We start from the raw sequence: 18,844 nt of genomic DNA, 5'->3' as shown, positions 1-18,844 counted from the left end.
ACAGGGAGTTATGAACAGTGTTTTTATTCTTTGTTATTTGGGGTTTTTTTAAAGACAATCAAATATAGGTCTAATTCATACTCTAACAAAGTGTCTAAACCATTGCGAATTGTAACATGCAGCGAATGTAGCAGTTCAGTGTGCGCTCTGGAGATCACAGTGGTGAAGGAATGGTGCAGGAAGTTTCTGTTTCCTTCCTTAAATTATGTTTAAGATTACAAATTAATCTCAAAAGAGATTATGAGTATCTCAAAGAGTTAATGAGTATCTTACAACTGCCTATTTCTCTTAGTTGTCCAAAGGCCAGTTGATTGTGAAGTGTATAAAACACCAATGCATGAAGATGAGAAACACAGCCAAGATATAGCCAGCAAACAAACATCAGACAGAAACCAAGGGCTGTGTCTGCTGGGAAAGATGCCAAAAAGTGTTTCTACCTTCATTCGTCTTTTTGTGCTCCTACTCGGTTTCTCCACTATTTGTCTGGGAGTCCTTTGTGTTTCTGCAGCTTCCTCCACGTGCAGATGTAGAAACAACGAGCTGCTGTTTTATTGCCTGTTTGCTTTGGGGATCTTTCTCCTTGTGACTGGCATTTTCTGGAGCACTTTCCATGAAGTCTTGAAGTGCAGGGACTTCAGCAGCACCTTCGTTCGAAATCCCAGCCGTAGAGAGCAATGTGTCAGCACCATAGACAGGTATGTGTTGCAGACTGCTGCTGATGAATTGGGAGGGAAGTACACTGTTCGGTAAACAAGCTGTGAGAAAAAAGCAACAATACAAAGTTTTTACCAAATAAAAGTATGTAGGAATTTTATTATATTTCTGTGGAGGGAACTGTAGTCTGAAATGTGATTTGCTACAGCAGGTAGCAGCGTGCAAAAGCAATTTGTACAAACAATACATAAGGCAAGGTACACTACAGGAAACGTGGCAGGTTGCACAGAGTGGTCCAAGGCCGTGCGTGGAGGGAGCAGGCACAGCTACACTGACTTCACGGAGCTCCTGCAGGAGCATCACTGGTTCCATCTCAACAGACAGTTCCAGACGTGCTGCTATGGGATATGTGCTCATACTGCTTGTTACCTATGAGGTATGCAGGGAGCTTTGGCTCCCGATATGGTCCCTGCTGAAGGTTTCTTGGGTAATTGTCCCTGCTATTTCTGAGCAAAGCCTGATGCTTTGAGAGAGAGAGTTTCTTAAACTGATTGGCGCTCGGCCTGACAAAAGTCTTCAGCAGCGCCGCTGGATACAAATTACTTTTCTCAGACTGTTGTGGAAACTGTACCAACAATGGGTGCTCTAAAAGCACTATAAAAACAACATTCAGCACATTTTTGTTAGATAAGCAGAAACAGGCAAAATGTATTTTAAAGCTGTGGAAAACAACGACTATTGTATTTAACTTACTTCGGACAGTGATCTCTTTCTTTTTCCAAACCAAACTTATCTCGGGCAGTCATCGAAACACTCACAGGCATTAGTGTTTGTACACCATGGGTGGGAACTCTCATGGGGGAGGCTTGTCTTTTTAGAATGATTTGTTTTAATACAGCATTTTGCAGAAAGACATGGGTAATGATCCCAGCTATGGCAGCTGGTTTATATTAGTGTATTTCATTGATCTAAACTTACTTGGGTTTCCATTTACAGTTTAAGCCTCATCTAAACTTTGAAAACATAACGGACAAAGCATCTAACCAAGCTCACTGAGATAAATCACATTTCATCATGAGGTGTTTCTTTCTGGCTTGTTTTTTTTCAGGCCTGACTTCTATCCCCCCTCCTATGAAGACATCACAGATCCCGAAAAACAGACCTCCCCACTGCCTGTTGCCTCCACACTGAAACAGCAAGAAGTCTTCAACATCCCTCCACCTCCATATAGTGAAAGCAGCATAGAGTTCGTCAGTGAAACTAACGAACAGGAACAGCCACCACCCTACCAATTATCTGTGCAGCAGCTACAGCAGCAGCCAACAGCTGACCAAGACTCAAACCCTCGAACGGAGTCAAATTCTCATCCATCCATACATGAAAACAGTTACCAACAGGATACAGATTGCCAGGGCACCTCAGGAAGAGCAGCGCCTGTCAGAACATATGAGTCAGGCAGGGGGTAAAATCCTACATCTGTGAAGGGGGAGAATCTGGAAGAAGACGTGTGTCAGTGATCCCTAATAGTGCACCACTTACGGTTAAACTGTCCAGGGGAAGCATTGACCACTTGTGTGTTTGAGTGGAGTTGGAGGGGATATATATAAAGGTGCTCAGCATTTCAAAACAGAATGAATCTCCATAGAGATAGCAACGATCAGGTTATATCTTACAAAAGTCAATGTCACTGCAACAGGAGTTTCTTATGCTGCAAGATAAATGAAGCATCCTGCTGTTACCAGTCTTCCACGTCTGTTGCCTCATAAGCAATTTCGGCTAAAAGTCCCCATTTGTGGTTTTGTAACATTAGCTAACCTATTAACTCCACCTTTTTCTGGAATTTGTAAATTATTTGTTGTAACTGATTATATTTGTATCATACCTTTCAAGTCCCGTCTTTTATTTTGGGGTACTAATAGCTGGTGTTTTACTATTGAATTAATGAATAAATTTTGTAGTTAAAACAAATGTCTTCTATTTGCCTACATGACACAAAGTGTTCATGATTCAGGATAAGCACACAATACAGTACACTTAATACTTTTCCTAGCTGCTAAACAGACAACCCTGGTGATGCCCACAGCTCCTCAGAGGGAGATAGCAATTGCAGGCCGAAAAACCTTCTCTGACTCCTCTGAGTTTATTGGCAATCAGGAAGTGCTAATCCTCTCTTCCTTTCCCTGAGTCCCAGGACAATCCTGCAGTGCCCCTTTTCAGCTCCAGCCTTCTGCAGATGTCGTGAGGTCTCTATGGACCCAGAAAAGTGAAACTGAAGATAACTGCACCTTCAACCTGCAATATGAAAGAAAGTACAGGAGACTTGAAGATAACTGAGATAATAAGAAAATTAAGGTTAATACCTAATATTTCATTTGATACAATCTGTTTTTCAGTTTGTCTTTACAGCTAATGAACTTCTTGGCTATAAACTTAATGGAAAATTGTGTGGGCAATTAGCTCAAAAATGTCAAAGCAGCAAAAGCTTTTAAACAGTTTGCTTTTGATCAAACTTACTAGCATGAAGTCATCTTTGCCAAGGTTAGTAGCTGGAAGTTTTAGATTAAAAGGAATTTTCTTTGGACTGGAGGATATGAACAGGTCAAACTATGGCTTCAGAACAGAACAGGTTCTTTCAGTGTGTTGACAGAAACTTCTTGACCCAGGTGACTGAGGAGCCAACAAGTAGGTGTGTGGCTGTCCTGATGCAGTATCAGAAGAAATGTGGGCATGTGAAGGCGTTCGCTGCAGTGATCACGAGACGGAGGAGCTCAGGATCTTGTGAGGAGGGAGCACAGCAGAAAGTGGGACCAAAGTTAGCAGAGCAGACTTAGATCTCTTCAGAGATCTGCTTGGAAGAACCCCATAGGTTACGGCCCTGGAGAAAAGATGAGTCTGGCACAGCTGTTTGATAGTCACAAGGACCACTTTCTTCAAGTTCAGGAATGGTTCATTCTAACACGCAGAAATCAAACAAAGGCAGCAGGAGGCCTGCATGGATGACCAGGGAGCTCCTGACTAAATGATAAGTGGAAGCAGGGGCAGGTGACCCAGAACAAATACAGAGACACATCCAACCATGCAAGAATGAGATTAGGAAAGCCAAAGCCCAGCTGGAGTTGAATCTGGTGAGGAACATGAAGGGCAACAAGAAAGGTTTCTGCAGGTACATTCGGTGAAAGAAGACATGGAAAAGGCTACAGTGCTTAGTAGTTTCTTTGCCTCCATCTTTACTGGTAAAACCAGCCTTCAGGAATCCCAGCCCCTCAAGACCACAGGAAAATTCTGGAGCAAGGAAGACTTACCCTGGGTGGAGCAGGATCAGGTTAGGGAGCACTTAAACAAACTGGACATACACAAGTCCATGGGATGACTTGGGATACATGAATGGTGCGGCCATGCCATTGCAAGGCCACTCTCCATTATCTTTGGAAGATTGTGGTGACTGGGAGAGGTTCCTGAGCACAAGGACAGAGCAAATGTCACTCCTGTCTTTAATAGAAGGAGGATCTAGGGAGTTATGGGCTGGTCAGCCTCATCTCTGTCCCTGGACAGGTGATAGAGCAACTAATCCTGGAAACCCTTGATAAACCTGTGAAGTACAAGGTTACTGGGAGTAGTCAGCATGGATTTATGAAGGGGAAATAACGATTAACCAACTTGATGATGTTCTGCTATGAGATGACTAGCTCGGTTGATGAGGGGAGAGCAGCAGATCTTGGTTGTCCCAGCTTTAGTAAGGCTTTTGACAACATCTCCCAGAACACCCTCATAGACAAGCTGACAAAGTATGCTTTAGCTAAGTGGACAGTGAGGTGGATTGAAAAGTGGCTGAACTTGCTGTCCAAGTAAATGTTAGTGCAATCCTAGCTGAGCAACACGGGACTCCTGCAATTTCCAGACTTCATAAACTGCTATACCAGCAATAGCCACAGCAGGGTCTGGGTCTCTGCCACAGGGGCCAGACACTGTGATGAGACAAACAGTATTAAAAATAGCTTTTCCTCTGCTAGGCATTTGGTCTGTTTTTAGAAGACTTGCATCTTTTTACACGTTCATATATGTCACCCTTTTCCAAGCATTCACGTCTCATGCTAATACGTAAAAGACCTCAGCAAATAAGGCACACATTATGGTATCATGGCTACAGTCCTTCCCCAAACACATCAGATACAAAGATATACAGCGTACTTCAGCCTTACAAAGTTTTATTCATCTTCTTGCAGAGAAAAGCAATTAAGTGGTGGAAAATACCTGTTGTTGCATTTTATCAGCATCACCAGTCATCGCAAAAAAGCGATGATGAGTGGATTTGGTGTTAGACCAGTTCTGGAAGCCTGCTGTTTCACAGCTATTCAAAACGACACACAAACAGCTCTTTTCTCCATTTCAGTACAGAGGCACAGGTATTGCTTCTGAAGCCCAGGACAAAGCCAGTACTGAGATTTCAAAATGCACGCTTTACTCACAAAGACTGCCTTCATGAAAGCAGACTGCCATCTACTGCAGCTAGCACTCTAGTGACTTTCAGATAAAAGCAAAAGCATGCTTCTTCACAGTCCTGATTCGTCTCTCATGAGTCTTCCCACCGCATCTTGAAAGACACCTGGCTTTTCTATGTCTTACTTTTCAAAGTGCAAGTTCCAGAAGCTTGGTAAATGGGACACTTGGTACTGTAACTAGCTAGTTCACCACGTGATCCAAAATTATTTCATTGTCAGAGAATGTGTAAGAGATTTTAGAAGTTCTTGGACTGCCTTTCAGAATGTTCTTTCGTGCAGTCCAGTAATTCGAACTAAGTGTCATAATCCAGAGAACGTCTATGTTTGATCATGTGTGATCCACTATTTAGGAGCTTACGATCCTACACATCGAGGAGTTTGATCTATAAAAAAAATGAAAGATTAGATGAAGAAGGTTTCTGTAAAGATGAATATTCTTACATTCAAACGTGGATGTCTGAACTGTGTAAGAATGCCATAGTCATGTCCAAAAAAAGTCTTTATATAAAGAACTAAAGCCTTAAAATCTCTTTTGATTTATGGGAATAACTAATGGTAAGGTAGAACACTATGTTAGAACACTGTTGTCTCATTTGTTTAGAGTCAATTACGCAGGTAATGTAATTGTATTACAGGCAGTTTTATTAGGATGCTTGAAAGTGCAGTGTGTCTTGTCCACAATTATGCACCAAGACAGAAATATAGCATTTCTCTTTATTGTGTACTAAGTGCAATAGCAATTTTTTGACAGAAGTGTTGAAAGAAATCAAAACAATTTCCTTTTCTGCAATATTATATAAATTGCATTAAAGTTTGACAACCACAATGAATAGAAACACACTGCAAAGAGGCAAGTTGCACAAAGCCACCTTGACAAATGATACAAGTGACCAACCACACTGTCCCCAAGGAAGCAAAGCTTTCAAATGAGTCACATGCATAAAGTGTGTTCTTCTTCAGAGCACAGTACTGTAGCTAGAACTGCAGTATCACTTCACAAACAGAAAAATGCTGATGTCCGTATCCCCAATATCCTTCTCAGATCTATGCTGGGACGTCTCTTCTTCTTTCGTACTCCGCAAAATTTTATTCCATGATCCACTGTTATAAAGAATCTAAGAAACTGTGTCCAGCTGGTGAATCAGACAAGCACTTCTCTTTAATTCACTGGCATTTGTTTTCGTTTTCCCTTCACTATATGCTTAACTTATCACTTTGTGATAAGTGGAGTAGGAGTATTCCAAAGACTTAAGAAACATCCTTAATAACTCCTCCATGAAAAATTGCTGAACTTGCAGTGATTACCTTTCAAACACAGTAAGCACCAATATCACCTGCTGACATGAGGAATATTGCAAAAGACAGCCAAATTCCACACCCAACATACTGCTGGAAGGACACAATCAGCTTCTATAGCACAAATGCCTCCCTTTGGAGGAAAAAAAAAAGAGGGTCAAAAAATCAGAAAAATCTAAAGGCACAAGTCACATTGATACACTTTAAAAGCAGGGATTAAAAAAAATACGGGATAACCCCTTCTTTGGGAGCATGTGCAAGTGTTTACAGAACACTGCTGCCAGCGTGCACCTGTGAGCAACGGGAGAGAGAGGAGAGGAGTGGAGTCAGGTGAGGAAACACACCCTTTGCAAAGCTTAGCATACAGCCCCTATGCCTCAGACATGCTCTGTATACCTCTTCATAACCCAACAAGAAGGTGACAAGGATCCCAAACAATATTCACCAAGCATGTCTTTGCTTTGCAACTCCTCCCCCTCTCTCCCTGACTGAAATTTCCTCAACCTTTACCACAGCATTCACACCCAAGCAGTTTTCCTTTTCTGTCACACTGCTGACAACATTTGAAGGTTAAGGCCTCTTTCTTTGGTTATATTGCTATCTGAAATTAAGATATTGCAGGTAAAACAAAGAAGTCAATACACTATTGTATCTGCAGATCAATGCATATGAATATGCTCAATATTATATTGCATTTTTCTTCCCACCCTACTTCTATCCCCGTGAAAACTTTTAAAATCATACAAGGCACAAATGGCTAACATGTTTCAGCAACATCCTGTCTCCTCCTTGTTGTTCCTCTTTTGGCCCTGGTTTAACACTCTTCCGTCGCTTCAGGTGATGACAGTGGGTCCCTTTCGCCCCGTCCTCTCATGAATCTGAGATATTTTCAGTGCGATTGCTATAAGAGGACTCAGTACAGCCTAAAGAGGAAGAAATACATTGAATTACATAAAGCAGAAATATCAACAGATCTTACATTTATAAATCCCCCTTTTAACTGTAGTATTATATAATAATAGTAAACCATTTAATAATGATAAACACTGACACAGTTACAGTGTCTAAATTGTCATACTTGATATAATGAAGTATCAAGCTGAGCACATGTTTTGTGAAGTGTTACACTGAGTACACCTAAGCTATGGAGGAAAGAGAAACCTGTTAATACACCATACTGATAATGTCTCCACATGACATGAAGTGCAGAGCTCTTGTAAAATCTGCTGTACAAAACAACCTAGAAATCACAAGAGTAGAATTCTTTCAATTCTGATGAGTGGAAGCCATGTAGGTGAGATTTTCTTCCCATACACGCTTAATCTGTGAAGCGTAGCGTCTGAAGGTACTGTAATATTTACCTTAACAGAAATCATGAAAGTGTGTTTTGAGTAATGCCATCTGTAATTATATTAAATAGGACAAATTCCAACAAAAGCAACATGAACTCTCTTTTCATGCTACAGACCTCATTAAATGGTCATATGTATGAAACTGCCCAGACGGGTCAGTGCAGAAAACAACTAACATAGTACCATATAAAAAACAAGTAAAATACAATTCTTCAAATGCCAACTGAATCTCCTCTCAATTAATTACATGATATGCAAGGACAAACCAGCAGCAGAGAGTTTTGTGTGAAAACTTTCTTTTCAGAGAATCATATATTTGATTACCAAAGTAGTAAGGTAATTTTCTGACCCTCAAAGATTTCCCCCTGCTGTCTGTTTCAAATAAACTACATTCTGGCTTTAAACCTGTCAGGTTTAAAAACAAAAGCAAACAAAAAACAGCAAACAAAACAGTACTTCTGGAAAGCTTAAATATACAGATATCTTTTTTATAAGCTTAATATAATCAATATGTTGAATCTGTTTCAGTTTCTGGCAGTACGAGGTGTTTGCTTTATTCATACAAATGGTCAGATGGTTAAATCAAAAGAGTGAGGAAACTGTGCAAGCAGACTCATGGAATAACACCTTGAATGCTATTGGTGTCAAGTGAGTTTATAATCAAACTTAGTCAAGCACAAGTGCGAGCAGTCTGACACGTTATTGTTCAAAAAGCTCCAAATATGTAGATATCTACTGAATAATCATTGAAGAAGAACACAAGTCCATTAAAGTCAAACATGCTTAGAGAAGACTAGAAGACTAACATGCGGAGCACGAATTCGCATCTGTGGGCAAATGCTGCAAAAATAAATACTACAACGTGCCAATTTATAAGATCTGGACCATATCACTCCTTCCCTCCAGCAACATGGATTAAGGAGAACTGAAAGAAGACCAAAACATCTGTAGACCCTCTGGCACTCCCCTAAGAAACCGCTTCCTTATTTAATCTAAAAAGCACAGGAAAATTTAAAGAGCAACCCTACTGAACAGCTTTACTTGACCCTGCTTTCTTAGGCAATAGACGCACTCTGAAGAAAAAAACGCAAAACCAAACAAAACTCTACACAATGCTCTGAACAGAACACAAAATCAAATGAGCTGATGTGACAGCCATTCACACAAACAATGTAGCTGCTGCTCTTTTGCCAAGTTGTTCCAATTACTACTAAGTATTCTGCTTGGTACGATCATGCTCCTGAACAGAGAAAGTCCTATTTTAGCTCTGTTCTCTCACACTTCAATTTAACTACACTTTCTTCACCCTGCAGATGTAAAAAACCCCAAAGTGCATTCTCTTTGTAATGGCAAAAGTGGGTTAGAATAACAAGGAACTAGAGCTGTAAATGCCTGCAATGAATAGCTCACATTTCAGTTGCAAAAGATAAATCCCACCCAGCAATCATTTATAGCTAATATGACTCTAGAAAGACATCTATATATTAAAGAGATCTTGATCTAAAAATATTCTTCAAATGTTTCTTGCTATTTAAGGAATTGTAAAACTGTACTATTGACATGTCAACTCTAAACAGCAATTGCACTCACTGTGTAAGTTGGTTGTGTTGCACGCAGTCTGACTTAATTCAGAATTTTGCTTTAGTAGTAACAGATCGAAGTTATACCTCTAAAAAAAAACTGGTAGGGATGATTATTCGTATCGGGAAATACATCAGGCAAGCTGATATCTAACATAAGGCAAACAAAAATCAAAAACCTTTGCTTGGAAATAAACTGTACCAGAGCTGTCAGAGGTGTATCATTCCTGCTTGGCTCATGTAGCACTTCTCTCTGTAATCTTGCAAGAAATTTCCCTACAACTCCCTTTCTTCTAGTCAAGCTCTCAGATACGATTTGCCCCATGATGCATCCAGTTTACCCAAGGCTCAGGCAGGGCTGAAATGTACCTGCTTGCATGCTGAAAGTTCAGCATGTGTCTTAAATTTGGCTTTAGAAAATATTTTTCTCAGAATAGGTGGACAAATGCCATCTATACGTCAAGAAACAACTTGTGAAAAAGTACAGTGTGTAGCATATGCTGAAACTTGCCAACTTTCATCAAAAATTCACTAATGCAAATTCATCTGTCCAGACTTTGTCTGGAAAGCTTGTGAATCTCTGCTCTTCGGTCTCTCCCCCAGCCTGCACTGAATTTGAATCTTGTTAGGAAAACCAAATATGGGTGAGTTTTACAGAGTCTAGGCACGGACATTCTCCATAGCTCTCAGATTCACTTTTCCCAGTCCAATGTAAATCTCTAAAACAAGTTGCCCCATTAAAAGTGAAAAGAAATCTGCAGAATTTATCTCAGAAAAATAATAACAAAAAAAGCTCAGAGAATGGTAGCGGTAGTACCTTCAAACAGGATTCAAAAATTTTAGGGAAGATCAGGTAACTACAACTCTCCTTTACAGTTACCCAACTTTTACTCTGTCTTCTCTTACTTTACTGATCCTCATTTTGCATTCAGCATCTTGTCCACCAGTGTTATTCTGGGCTCTCTCAGCTTTACATATACCCAAGCAAATGTACAGGGTGGAATACTAGGAAGACAGGGTCAATCATTTCTATACATGTCAGTCTTTGTAAAACCTTAAACACTCAACCATTTGCTCCCTGTATTCTGGGATCACAGGGAGATGTAGTGGAAGGCCATCTGAATTAGCCAGTCTTAGAAGAACGTCCCACTGGGGATGAAGATCCAGCATCAATCGGCTAAACCCTGTGTGACTGTTACACCGCTGTTCAGTCACCTGCATTACTAACAATCAAAATGACAATTTGGACAGTAACTATTTTGGAACAAACATTCAGACCTTGCAATTGATATCTAAGCAGAGCTGGCACAGTACTACATATTCCAGAAGAATTCACTTCCCTGGAACAATCGTTAACAACTCAAAATTAAATGAAGATAAACAAGTGGGTTAATACAGCACGAAGTTATCAAAGCAGGGCTACAGTTTAACTTTTGGAGCTCTGTAAATATAGAAGATGTGCCAAATGTTTTCCATCTCTGCATCTTCCCGCTATAAAAACTGCGGTCAAACCCCAAATTCTACCTCTTCAGCTGCTTGTCTAATCTGATTTAGTATCAATCAAAGTAGTTTTGCAGTTTGTTAAGTAGCCTTGAGAAAAACAAGTTTGCAGAATGCTTTGAAGTCACCAAAAGCTGTAATTTCTAGTTAGTGTTATTATTATTATGATTGTATAAATTATGATGAGCCTATCATAAGACGTTTCAGGCACGGGCTAGAAATTCTTTCCTCTCCTAACACCTAAATTAATTCTCAGTCCTTCTCTTTTTATTATTTAAACATTACACAGACTGTTGCTCAGAGAGGTCAGGGTAACTGGGACAGCTCTAAGTCCTGGAACAAGAAGGGAGAGCGATTGAGAAATAGCTCCTTCCTTTCTTACATCTTCCTGCTCCCATGTCATTTTCCCTTGCTTAACGTGACTGCTTAAAGCTGCTGTTAGCCCTTCGTAACCTGAGCAACAGAATCACTATCACATGAACTAAGGGAAAGAAAAAGAAAACCAGAATAGAGAGGAAAATCACCCAAAGCATGTTTTGATGGCTTTACCTATTAGAAGGACCTTTTCCTTTGGCTGTAACATACGTTAAAAGTCAAACCCGTACACTTACAAAGCAACACTAAAGTGAAGGAAGAGACACAAAGAGTGGACTGAAACAACTACAAAGTGAGGTCAGCACTAAGACCTGTCTGGCACCACAGCTGTACCTCCCACAGGGCTTCTGCCATAAGAGCTCAATGCACAGCCTGGCTCAGGCGTGGCTGCTCGGGTCCTGCATTCCAAAAACTGGAAGTCTTTGGAAAGGTTGATGCTACAGCCACCCATCCTAGACAATCTAAGCAATGTGGATAGCCTGGCTGATTGTGGAACAAACCGGACTGGCTCTGTAACATCCACAGCACTGCTGGAATTCACTTTATAACCATGAAGCAGCACGCTCACTGTGGGAAAAAGGAAACTGTTGCGCACGGTCTGCCTGCTAACTCAAATAAAAATCCCAATAAAGGTCAGGAGGACAGCTGTTCTGACCCTAGCAATAGAGGAGGGCAAGCATGAGGGTTGAAAAAGACAGGAGGAAAATGTAAATTGAGTGGTGCATGGAAACACCTACATTTGCAACAGATGAGTTCTTTCCAAGTATATCCAAAGACCTTCGAGTGAAGGTTAGGTTTAATGAACTCATTTTCTTGATTTATGAAATATTTTATAATTACTATCATATGAATTATTTTTCCTATATAATAGGAAAACAGACTTTCCAGTACCAGCTGATTTAAAATTTGTTCACTGTATGACTTTTGGCAGAATCAGAAGCTAAATTACTTGAATAGCATGAACATACTGTATTATCTAAGAGTGTGATCAAACAGATGGAAATCCCCATCTCACACATCCCTACAAAGAAAATCTTATGAATTTTAATAGCAAAGGCAAAGCTTTATGTGATTTCTTTGGACCCTACTGTATGTTGTAATAGCTAAGCAGAGCCATGCTAAAAGATCCAATGCTTCAAATAAAACCTGAAGAGGCAGTAAATCTCTAGCAAACTGCACTTGTGCCTGGGGCTGTAAGAATGTGTTGACAGAACCATACAGAAAGCTTTCATTTTAACCCTATTAAGTGACATTGGACACAGGGACTTCCGGGTTATTGATTTCAGTTCCCTGCTCTTGGACAAACTCACACCATAAGCAATTGCTTTATATAATCACTATATAAAGCGATGTCTATCACTATAAACACTATATATTAAAAAGTCATATATAATTACAATCCTTTCATACACCAACCAAGGTCCACCTGAAAATTAGTTTGGTTTTTCCAGTTTTTTCCTCTGCTCCTTGCCATTCAAAAACTATTTCAGAAATTCGGTCTTTGATGATCAAGACACTTGTTACCTCAATGATTTTTCTTTTAATTGGTATGCCTTTTCAGACAAAAACACAAAGAAACAACCCCTGCCCCAAAATCTTTGCTTGGCTGCTGCTAATCTAATGGTTCTGTAGCTAAGCAGCACGTAGTTCACTAGTCTTCAGCAAAATTGCAGCATGTGTGATTCACCGCATCCCGTTCAAAGAGTACCTGATACAGACTGCCTAAGTCTACGACAACACCTGTTCATTGCTGTTGCTATTCACATAATGAATAATAAAACACTGTGAACAGCGCTAGTTAGTGCATATTCAGAACAATCCAGACTATTCACTACACTATTCCCAGGGCACTTTTCCTGCAACAACAGTGCAATCATGTTGTTGAAGGATGCACTGGATTTACAAATAAAACAACTCTGCATGATGAGTCATTTCTTTCTGGATCTTCGTATATGAAAATTCCTGTGTGAATCTTATCCAAGTTCAATAATATATCCAGGACTAGAAGACATTAACCTGTGCTGGGATCTGCAAATAACAAATAATGACTTGATTTATAAAATGAGGCTCTAAATGAGCCTAACGGTCAATAAACTCCCAGTACTTCACACCCTTTGAACACCGCTCTAGATTTTCCATCTGTGTTAAATTTAACACAGCTAGTAAGTCTACTAACTTTAGAAAAAGATACATGCCAATGTATAAAGGTGCAAGACTACAGACAGAAGTCTGTCATTTGTTACAATGAACTGAACTTCCTGAAATTGCTAGCTGGATGCCTGTTTGACTGGTTAAAACCACAGAAATCATCTTTTTAAGGAAATCTTCCAATTTAGCCTGAAAGCAATTTTCTCAGGAATGCACAGTGATGACAGGCATCACCAGGGACAAGGAGCATCAACAGAGTGGTGTTTCATTCTATGGGAATCATTCCAGCATTTAAAAAGCGTTTGGCATTGTTTTCAAGACTTTGTTTTAGAACTAGATTATAAATTATATATACCGCTATAAATTATGTAATTTTAAAATGCTTACATTGAATTGTTTTTAACATAATTTGCACCGAGCATGATGGTCATTTTTCCTTATCGCTCCTGATTTTCACTCCTGTTGATCCTAGCTTATAGGAAGAACTGAACTACTCACGGAAAATAGTAGCCACTCCTTATCTCCCAGTTGACCACAAAGCTGCTTCTGCCAATTTCCTTCACTGGATGGTTCAACAGCCAGAAGACACTGCTACTCACATTTATCTATGACTTTGGACTTCTAATTATTGGCATATGTTACTGCTTTCCCCTAGATTCCTATGCTGTTGATCAGGCAGTGGTCTATGCTTAATTTCTTCTAGGTGGAAAGTATTACAAGTGAATTGTATGAAGACACTATCAAAATAATATTTGGGTGACCCTTACATTCATTAATAGCTACTGTTTGGCCTACATATGAATTGGAAGAAAAGGTCCTTATGAGCCTTGCTTCTGTCTGTTTACAAGAATGCTCTTACAGAAGCTCTAAGGTTTCTGAAGGAAAATACGTATTTAAAGCCAATAAGGTCTGAAAATCAGCTCTTCTTGTAAGACTCATGCAGAGTTACACAGTACTGAAGCACAACAAAGTATGAGGAGAGCATCACTTGAGCACCACTCACTTGAATGGCTCCCTGGGGCCAAAATTAAATGGCACATCTTTGAGCCGCCCCAGTAACACTTCAAAGTATGTCAGGCTTTCTGCTGAGTATCAAACCAAAGTAAGGCCTACAGCTAGCACTCTCCCAATAGTTGAATCTGGATGATACTGAGCATTGTTACAGATCTTTATCCAAATCTTATCCTGGACAAGTGTTCATCATAAAACAGCCCTGGTTGGAAGGGACCTCAAAAGATCATCTGGTCCAACCTTTTGTGGGAAAGGAGTTATGGTCCGAAGTACAGCACCTCTAATGTGAATGATTAATTCTATCCACCTCAAGTGAACAGCTGTTCTTAAAAGCATGTACCAGTATGTGTTGTCCTTACACTATGTCTCAGTTAACACTTGACTCAGAAAGTGCCATAATGTCATACTGGTGTTTCAGAACAATACGCAAGCCTCAGCCTGCATATTGGAACGTGTGGTTTAGGTTTCTGCTTATCTGTGGAAGATTCACCATCAGCAGTTATACTGTCAAAGAGGACAGAAGCAAGCTAGAAAAATTTGAAAACTGCTGAAAAGTTGGGTGACTAATTTTGGAAAAGGCTTTGTCCAGAAGGAAAGAGGGAAAAAAAAGATGCTGATATGAGGCAAACCCTAACTAGTTACCACAATGATTCCTCAAAATGGCACTGTAACTTCCAATATAAATGAGTCATCTATCAAGACACAGAAATTTATTTCTTGTGAAAACGAGCCAAAAAGATGTCTTAATGTATTTTCGCCTTTCGTTTCAGGTATTGACTTGAATTGTTACCAGGGAAAAATACAGAGCAATGCAAAGTATTCATGTCCCACCTGCCTATGTAAACACTGCAAAGAAAGTACTGGAGAGGTGGTCCAATAAGCAGAAGCAACAAAGTATTTACTTAAGCAGCCAATCATCAAATAATTTTATGCCTTGGTTTATGATATAAAAAGTATGGAAGAGAGTTTTTCTTGATGAGCTGTTCCAGGCAGAGTGCAATGATACAGAAGCTACATGTAGTCATCTACCCAATTACAATGACCAGCTATGTTTAAGGAAAAATAATCATTTACCCCAAATGCAACACTTTCCTTAAATGACAGGATCATTGAATGATTTGAGTTCAAAGGGAACTTAATGATCACCTAGTCCCAACCTCCCTGCTAGGGGCAGGGACACCTTCCACTAGACCAGACTGCTCAAAGCCCCATCCAACCTCACCTTGAACACTTCCAGGGAGGGGGCAGACACAGTTTCTCCGGGCAACCTGTGCCAGTGCCTCACCACCCCTAAAGTAAAGAATCTCTTCCTAATATCTAATCTCAGTCTACCCTCTTCAGTTTAAAGTCATTACCCATGTCCTATCACCACATGCCCTTGTAAAAAGTCCCTCTCACGATTTCTTGTAGGCCCCTTCAAGTACTGAAAGGCTGCAATAAGTTCTGACTGCAGCCTTCTCTTCTCCAGCCTGAACAGCCCCAACTCTCTCAGCCTGTCCTCACAGCAGAGGTGCTCCAGCCCTCTGCTAATTTTTGTGGCCTCCTCTGGACCCGCTCCAACAGGTCCATGTCTGTCCTGTGCTGAAGGCTCCAGAGCTGGACGCAGGACTCCAGGCAGGGTCTCATCAGACAAGGGCAGAGGGGCAGAATCACCATTCTATGTGTAAGGTACATCATTTACATACTTCTCCATGTCAGTGCTCTTTGAATAACTGGTCACTTACAAATATGTTGACTAGGACCTTATCAGTGAAAGTAAATAGGAAACAAAGTACTTAAAACTTCAAACCCGCCACAGCTCTTCTAAATGTACACCTGTCAGTATCATTCTCAAAGCAAATTAAACAATAAAAGAATTACAACATCAGGAAAACTATGCCGCCCCTCCCCAGCAATGCTGTTTTCTGAAACAGGAGTTTGCTATTCACTCTCTTCCACATATTCCACTGAAGATTATCAAATGTTCTCCTGAGAAATTTTTAGTTATTTTCGTACTAACATGAGGATCTCTTGAAAAGCAATTTATGTACTCCCTTGAAATTCAACATCTGCCTGTGGGATACAATCTATGACCTTGCAGGTCCTAATGCCCCCATGTTGTTGGCAGCGTATCCAGCCAGGGCAAGGAAACATGAGCAGTGGGAACTGTGCAATACTATACAATGAGAAACCAGAGAAAGAATTTTCTGTTAATCAAGATGAAACTTATGTTGTCCCCAGTTTTGTGCACATGCCAAGAGATGAGGAGGGTGTTTACAGTACTGTGTATTTCCTGAGGCAGTCTGGATGTTAAAGCGTCTGTCTGCACTGCATGAATGCAGGAAAGTCCCTGCAGCAAGTTTCAAGGCAATGACGTTTCTGCCCCAGGGATTATCTGTTCACTAGCGAACATCCTGGATAAACAGCCAAAAGTGTAACAATCTGACAGGCTCTGGTACACGTACAGAAAAAAACTTCCAGCCTTTTTTCTGTCCCTAGGAAGAACAGACCCTTTTGGTGTCTAGAATAAAAGACCAGACTCTGAAAGCCCTGAGGGCAGTGATGAGCCCTGCTGGCCCTGCCCAGTCTCCCCTGAGGACTCCCCCCGGCACCCTGCCCATGGGCTCATACAGCCCATGTCAGCCTGTGCTACAGGTAGCTTCTCTCCCTAAAGGACCACTTGGATGCACATTGTAGCCTATCTCCAGTTCTGACTTCTGACCCTGTCTCCTGGATGGACCCAGGCTGTTGCCTTGCCTCTAGCCCTGTCTCTAGTCCCACCTCCTGCCGCTCCAGATGGACCCTGAACCGGACCCATCACTTGCACTGTCTGGGATGGTCACTGGAGCTTGTTTCCAGAGCTTTGCTCTGCCCACTTCACTCGCCTGCTGTGGGACTGTCCCAGGGGCAATGAGGGCACTGCCTGTGCTGTAGCTACTCTGGGTGTCTGGCTCCTACCACCTTGCACGGCAGCCCCAGGTTCTTGCTGCTCCCTGGCCACAGTCCATGTTACTGGTGAGGTCACTAGACCCTGCAGTGGACTTTATGCACCTCACTCCAGCAAATCCATGCAGAACAGAGATGAAATGTAACAGTAGGACAGCACGTCCCTCTTTTTCTGAGGATAACCCCTGCTCCCTCAGTCTAGTCTCTTCACAAAAGGAAAATTCACTGAGAACATTTGCTATTTTCCACTCACTTAAAAAACCAAATGTTAGATACTGGGCATTGATTGTAGGTTACTTTAGGAAACACACCAGCCTAAACTCTGCCAGCATGTCACTTCTCTCATATTCCATACCTTGTAACAAGTAAAGCAGAACACAATCCGTTGATGCAAAAAGTGTTCCATTTTAAAAGGCACGTTCTCATTTGTAATTAAACAGTCAGAAGTTGAGCTGGATGCATGCTGCAAGTATATGCTCTATTGTTTTCTACTATTTTTGTTGGGATTCATTAGACAGGAAACATGTTCAGATCACACTTTTTGTGTCACGTATCACAAGGTTAGTGTAAGTCCACTGCAAGCCTCTAAAATGAACTCTTAGTCTGTCTGTTACCATTACTTATTTTCATTTCATCTATGCCTTGCCTACTCAGCACAAAGAACCATATTTAAAACGGCTAGCTTAATTGCAACTGATAAACGGTTTGTGCTGTAACAGAATTTGACACAGCGGTGGTGCACTGACCTTGGCTGGCCGCCCGGTGCCCACCAAGCCACTCTGTCACTCCTCCTCCACTCCACTGACCTTGGTGCCTGCATAGCTGTGTCGCTCATTTATTCTCACTCCTCCCTCCCTGCTGCTGTTGCACAGTGGTTTTTTTTACCCTGCTTAAACCTGTTGTCACAGAGGGCTACCAACACCTCTGACTGGCTCAGCTTTGGCCAGTGGTCGGTCCAGTTAGGAGCCAGCTGGAACTAGCTCTGTTTGACATAGGGGCAGCTTCTAGTGTCCTCTCACAGAAGCCACCCCTGCAGTCCCTGTCCCACCCCACCATCAAAACCTTGCCATGTAAACCCAATGCAGTAGCAAGTGCGAATGGGGTTGTGCCAGTGTTCTTCCTCCGTCAAAATATATTTGTGACCCTGCCAGCTGGCTAAGCCTGGATGCAGAGAAAAGCAATAAAATTGCTAAAAAATGGTCCTTTGTTGGAGGCTTAACATAACAAGTATTCTACCCAAGGAGTTACTGCGGATGCAAACTGTTACTTTAAGAAAAAGCAAATAAACTGAATAGATCATATCTGCAGGAATGGAGTCTGCAAGACTTCTGGAAAAACTGAAGCACTTTTCACGACTAATAAACAATCATTTAATAGCATAAGAAGAAACTCACTAAATTTATAGTGGGAATCTGGTGAAACAACAATGTCAAAATTTACATAGGGTTCAAATGCATTTGATAGCTTTTATGTTTTGGGAAATTTGTATTTGCATTCCAGTCAT

At 41.0% G+C, this 18,844-nt stretch overlaps 2 protein-coding genes across 2 annotated transcripts in view; one reads left to right on the top strand and one right to left on the bottom strand.

Moving 5' to 3' along the window:
• Positions 1–333: 333 nt before the first annotated feature.
• On the top strand, positions 334–2,120 carry TMEM252 (transmembrane protein 252). Its single transcript, XM_009938191.2, has 2 exons — positions 334–695; positions 1,763–2,120. The coding sequence occupies exons 1-2, from the start codon at positions 334–336 to the stop codon at positions 2,118–2,120; spliced, it is 720 nt and encodes a 239-aa protein (XP_009936493.2).
• Positions 2,121–5,853: 3,733 nt separating this feature from the next.
• The window catches only part of PGM5 (phosphoglucomutase 5), a 74,854-nt gene continuing 61,863 nt past the window's right edge, over positions 5,854–18,844 (bottom strand). The window contains exon 11 of the mRNA XM_075411359.1: positions 5,854–7,372. Coding sequence (XP_075267474.1) covers positions 7,283–7,372 — 90 coding nt within the window. The 3' untranslated portion in view covers positions 5,854–7,282. The remainder of the gene's footprint in view (positions 7,373–18,844) is intronic.

The sequence above is a fragment of the Opisthocomus hoazin genome, chromosome Z (genome assembly GCF_030867145.1).
Source record: "Opisthocomus hoazin isolate bOpiHoa1 chromosome Z, bOpiHoa1.hap1, whole genome shotgun sequence".
NCBI lineage: Eukaryota > Metazoa > Chordata > Aves > Opisthocomiformes > Opisthocomidae > Opisthocomus > Opisthocomus hoazin.
Note: the sequence above shows the minus strand (reverse complement) of the source record. Positions and strands in the feature narration are given on the sequence as shown.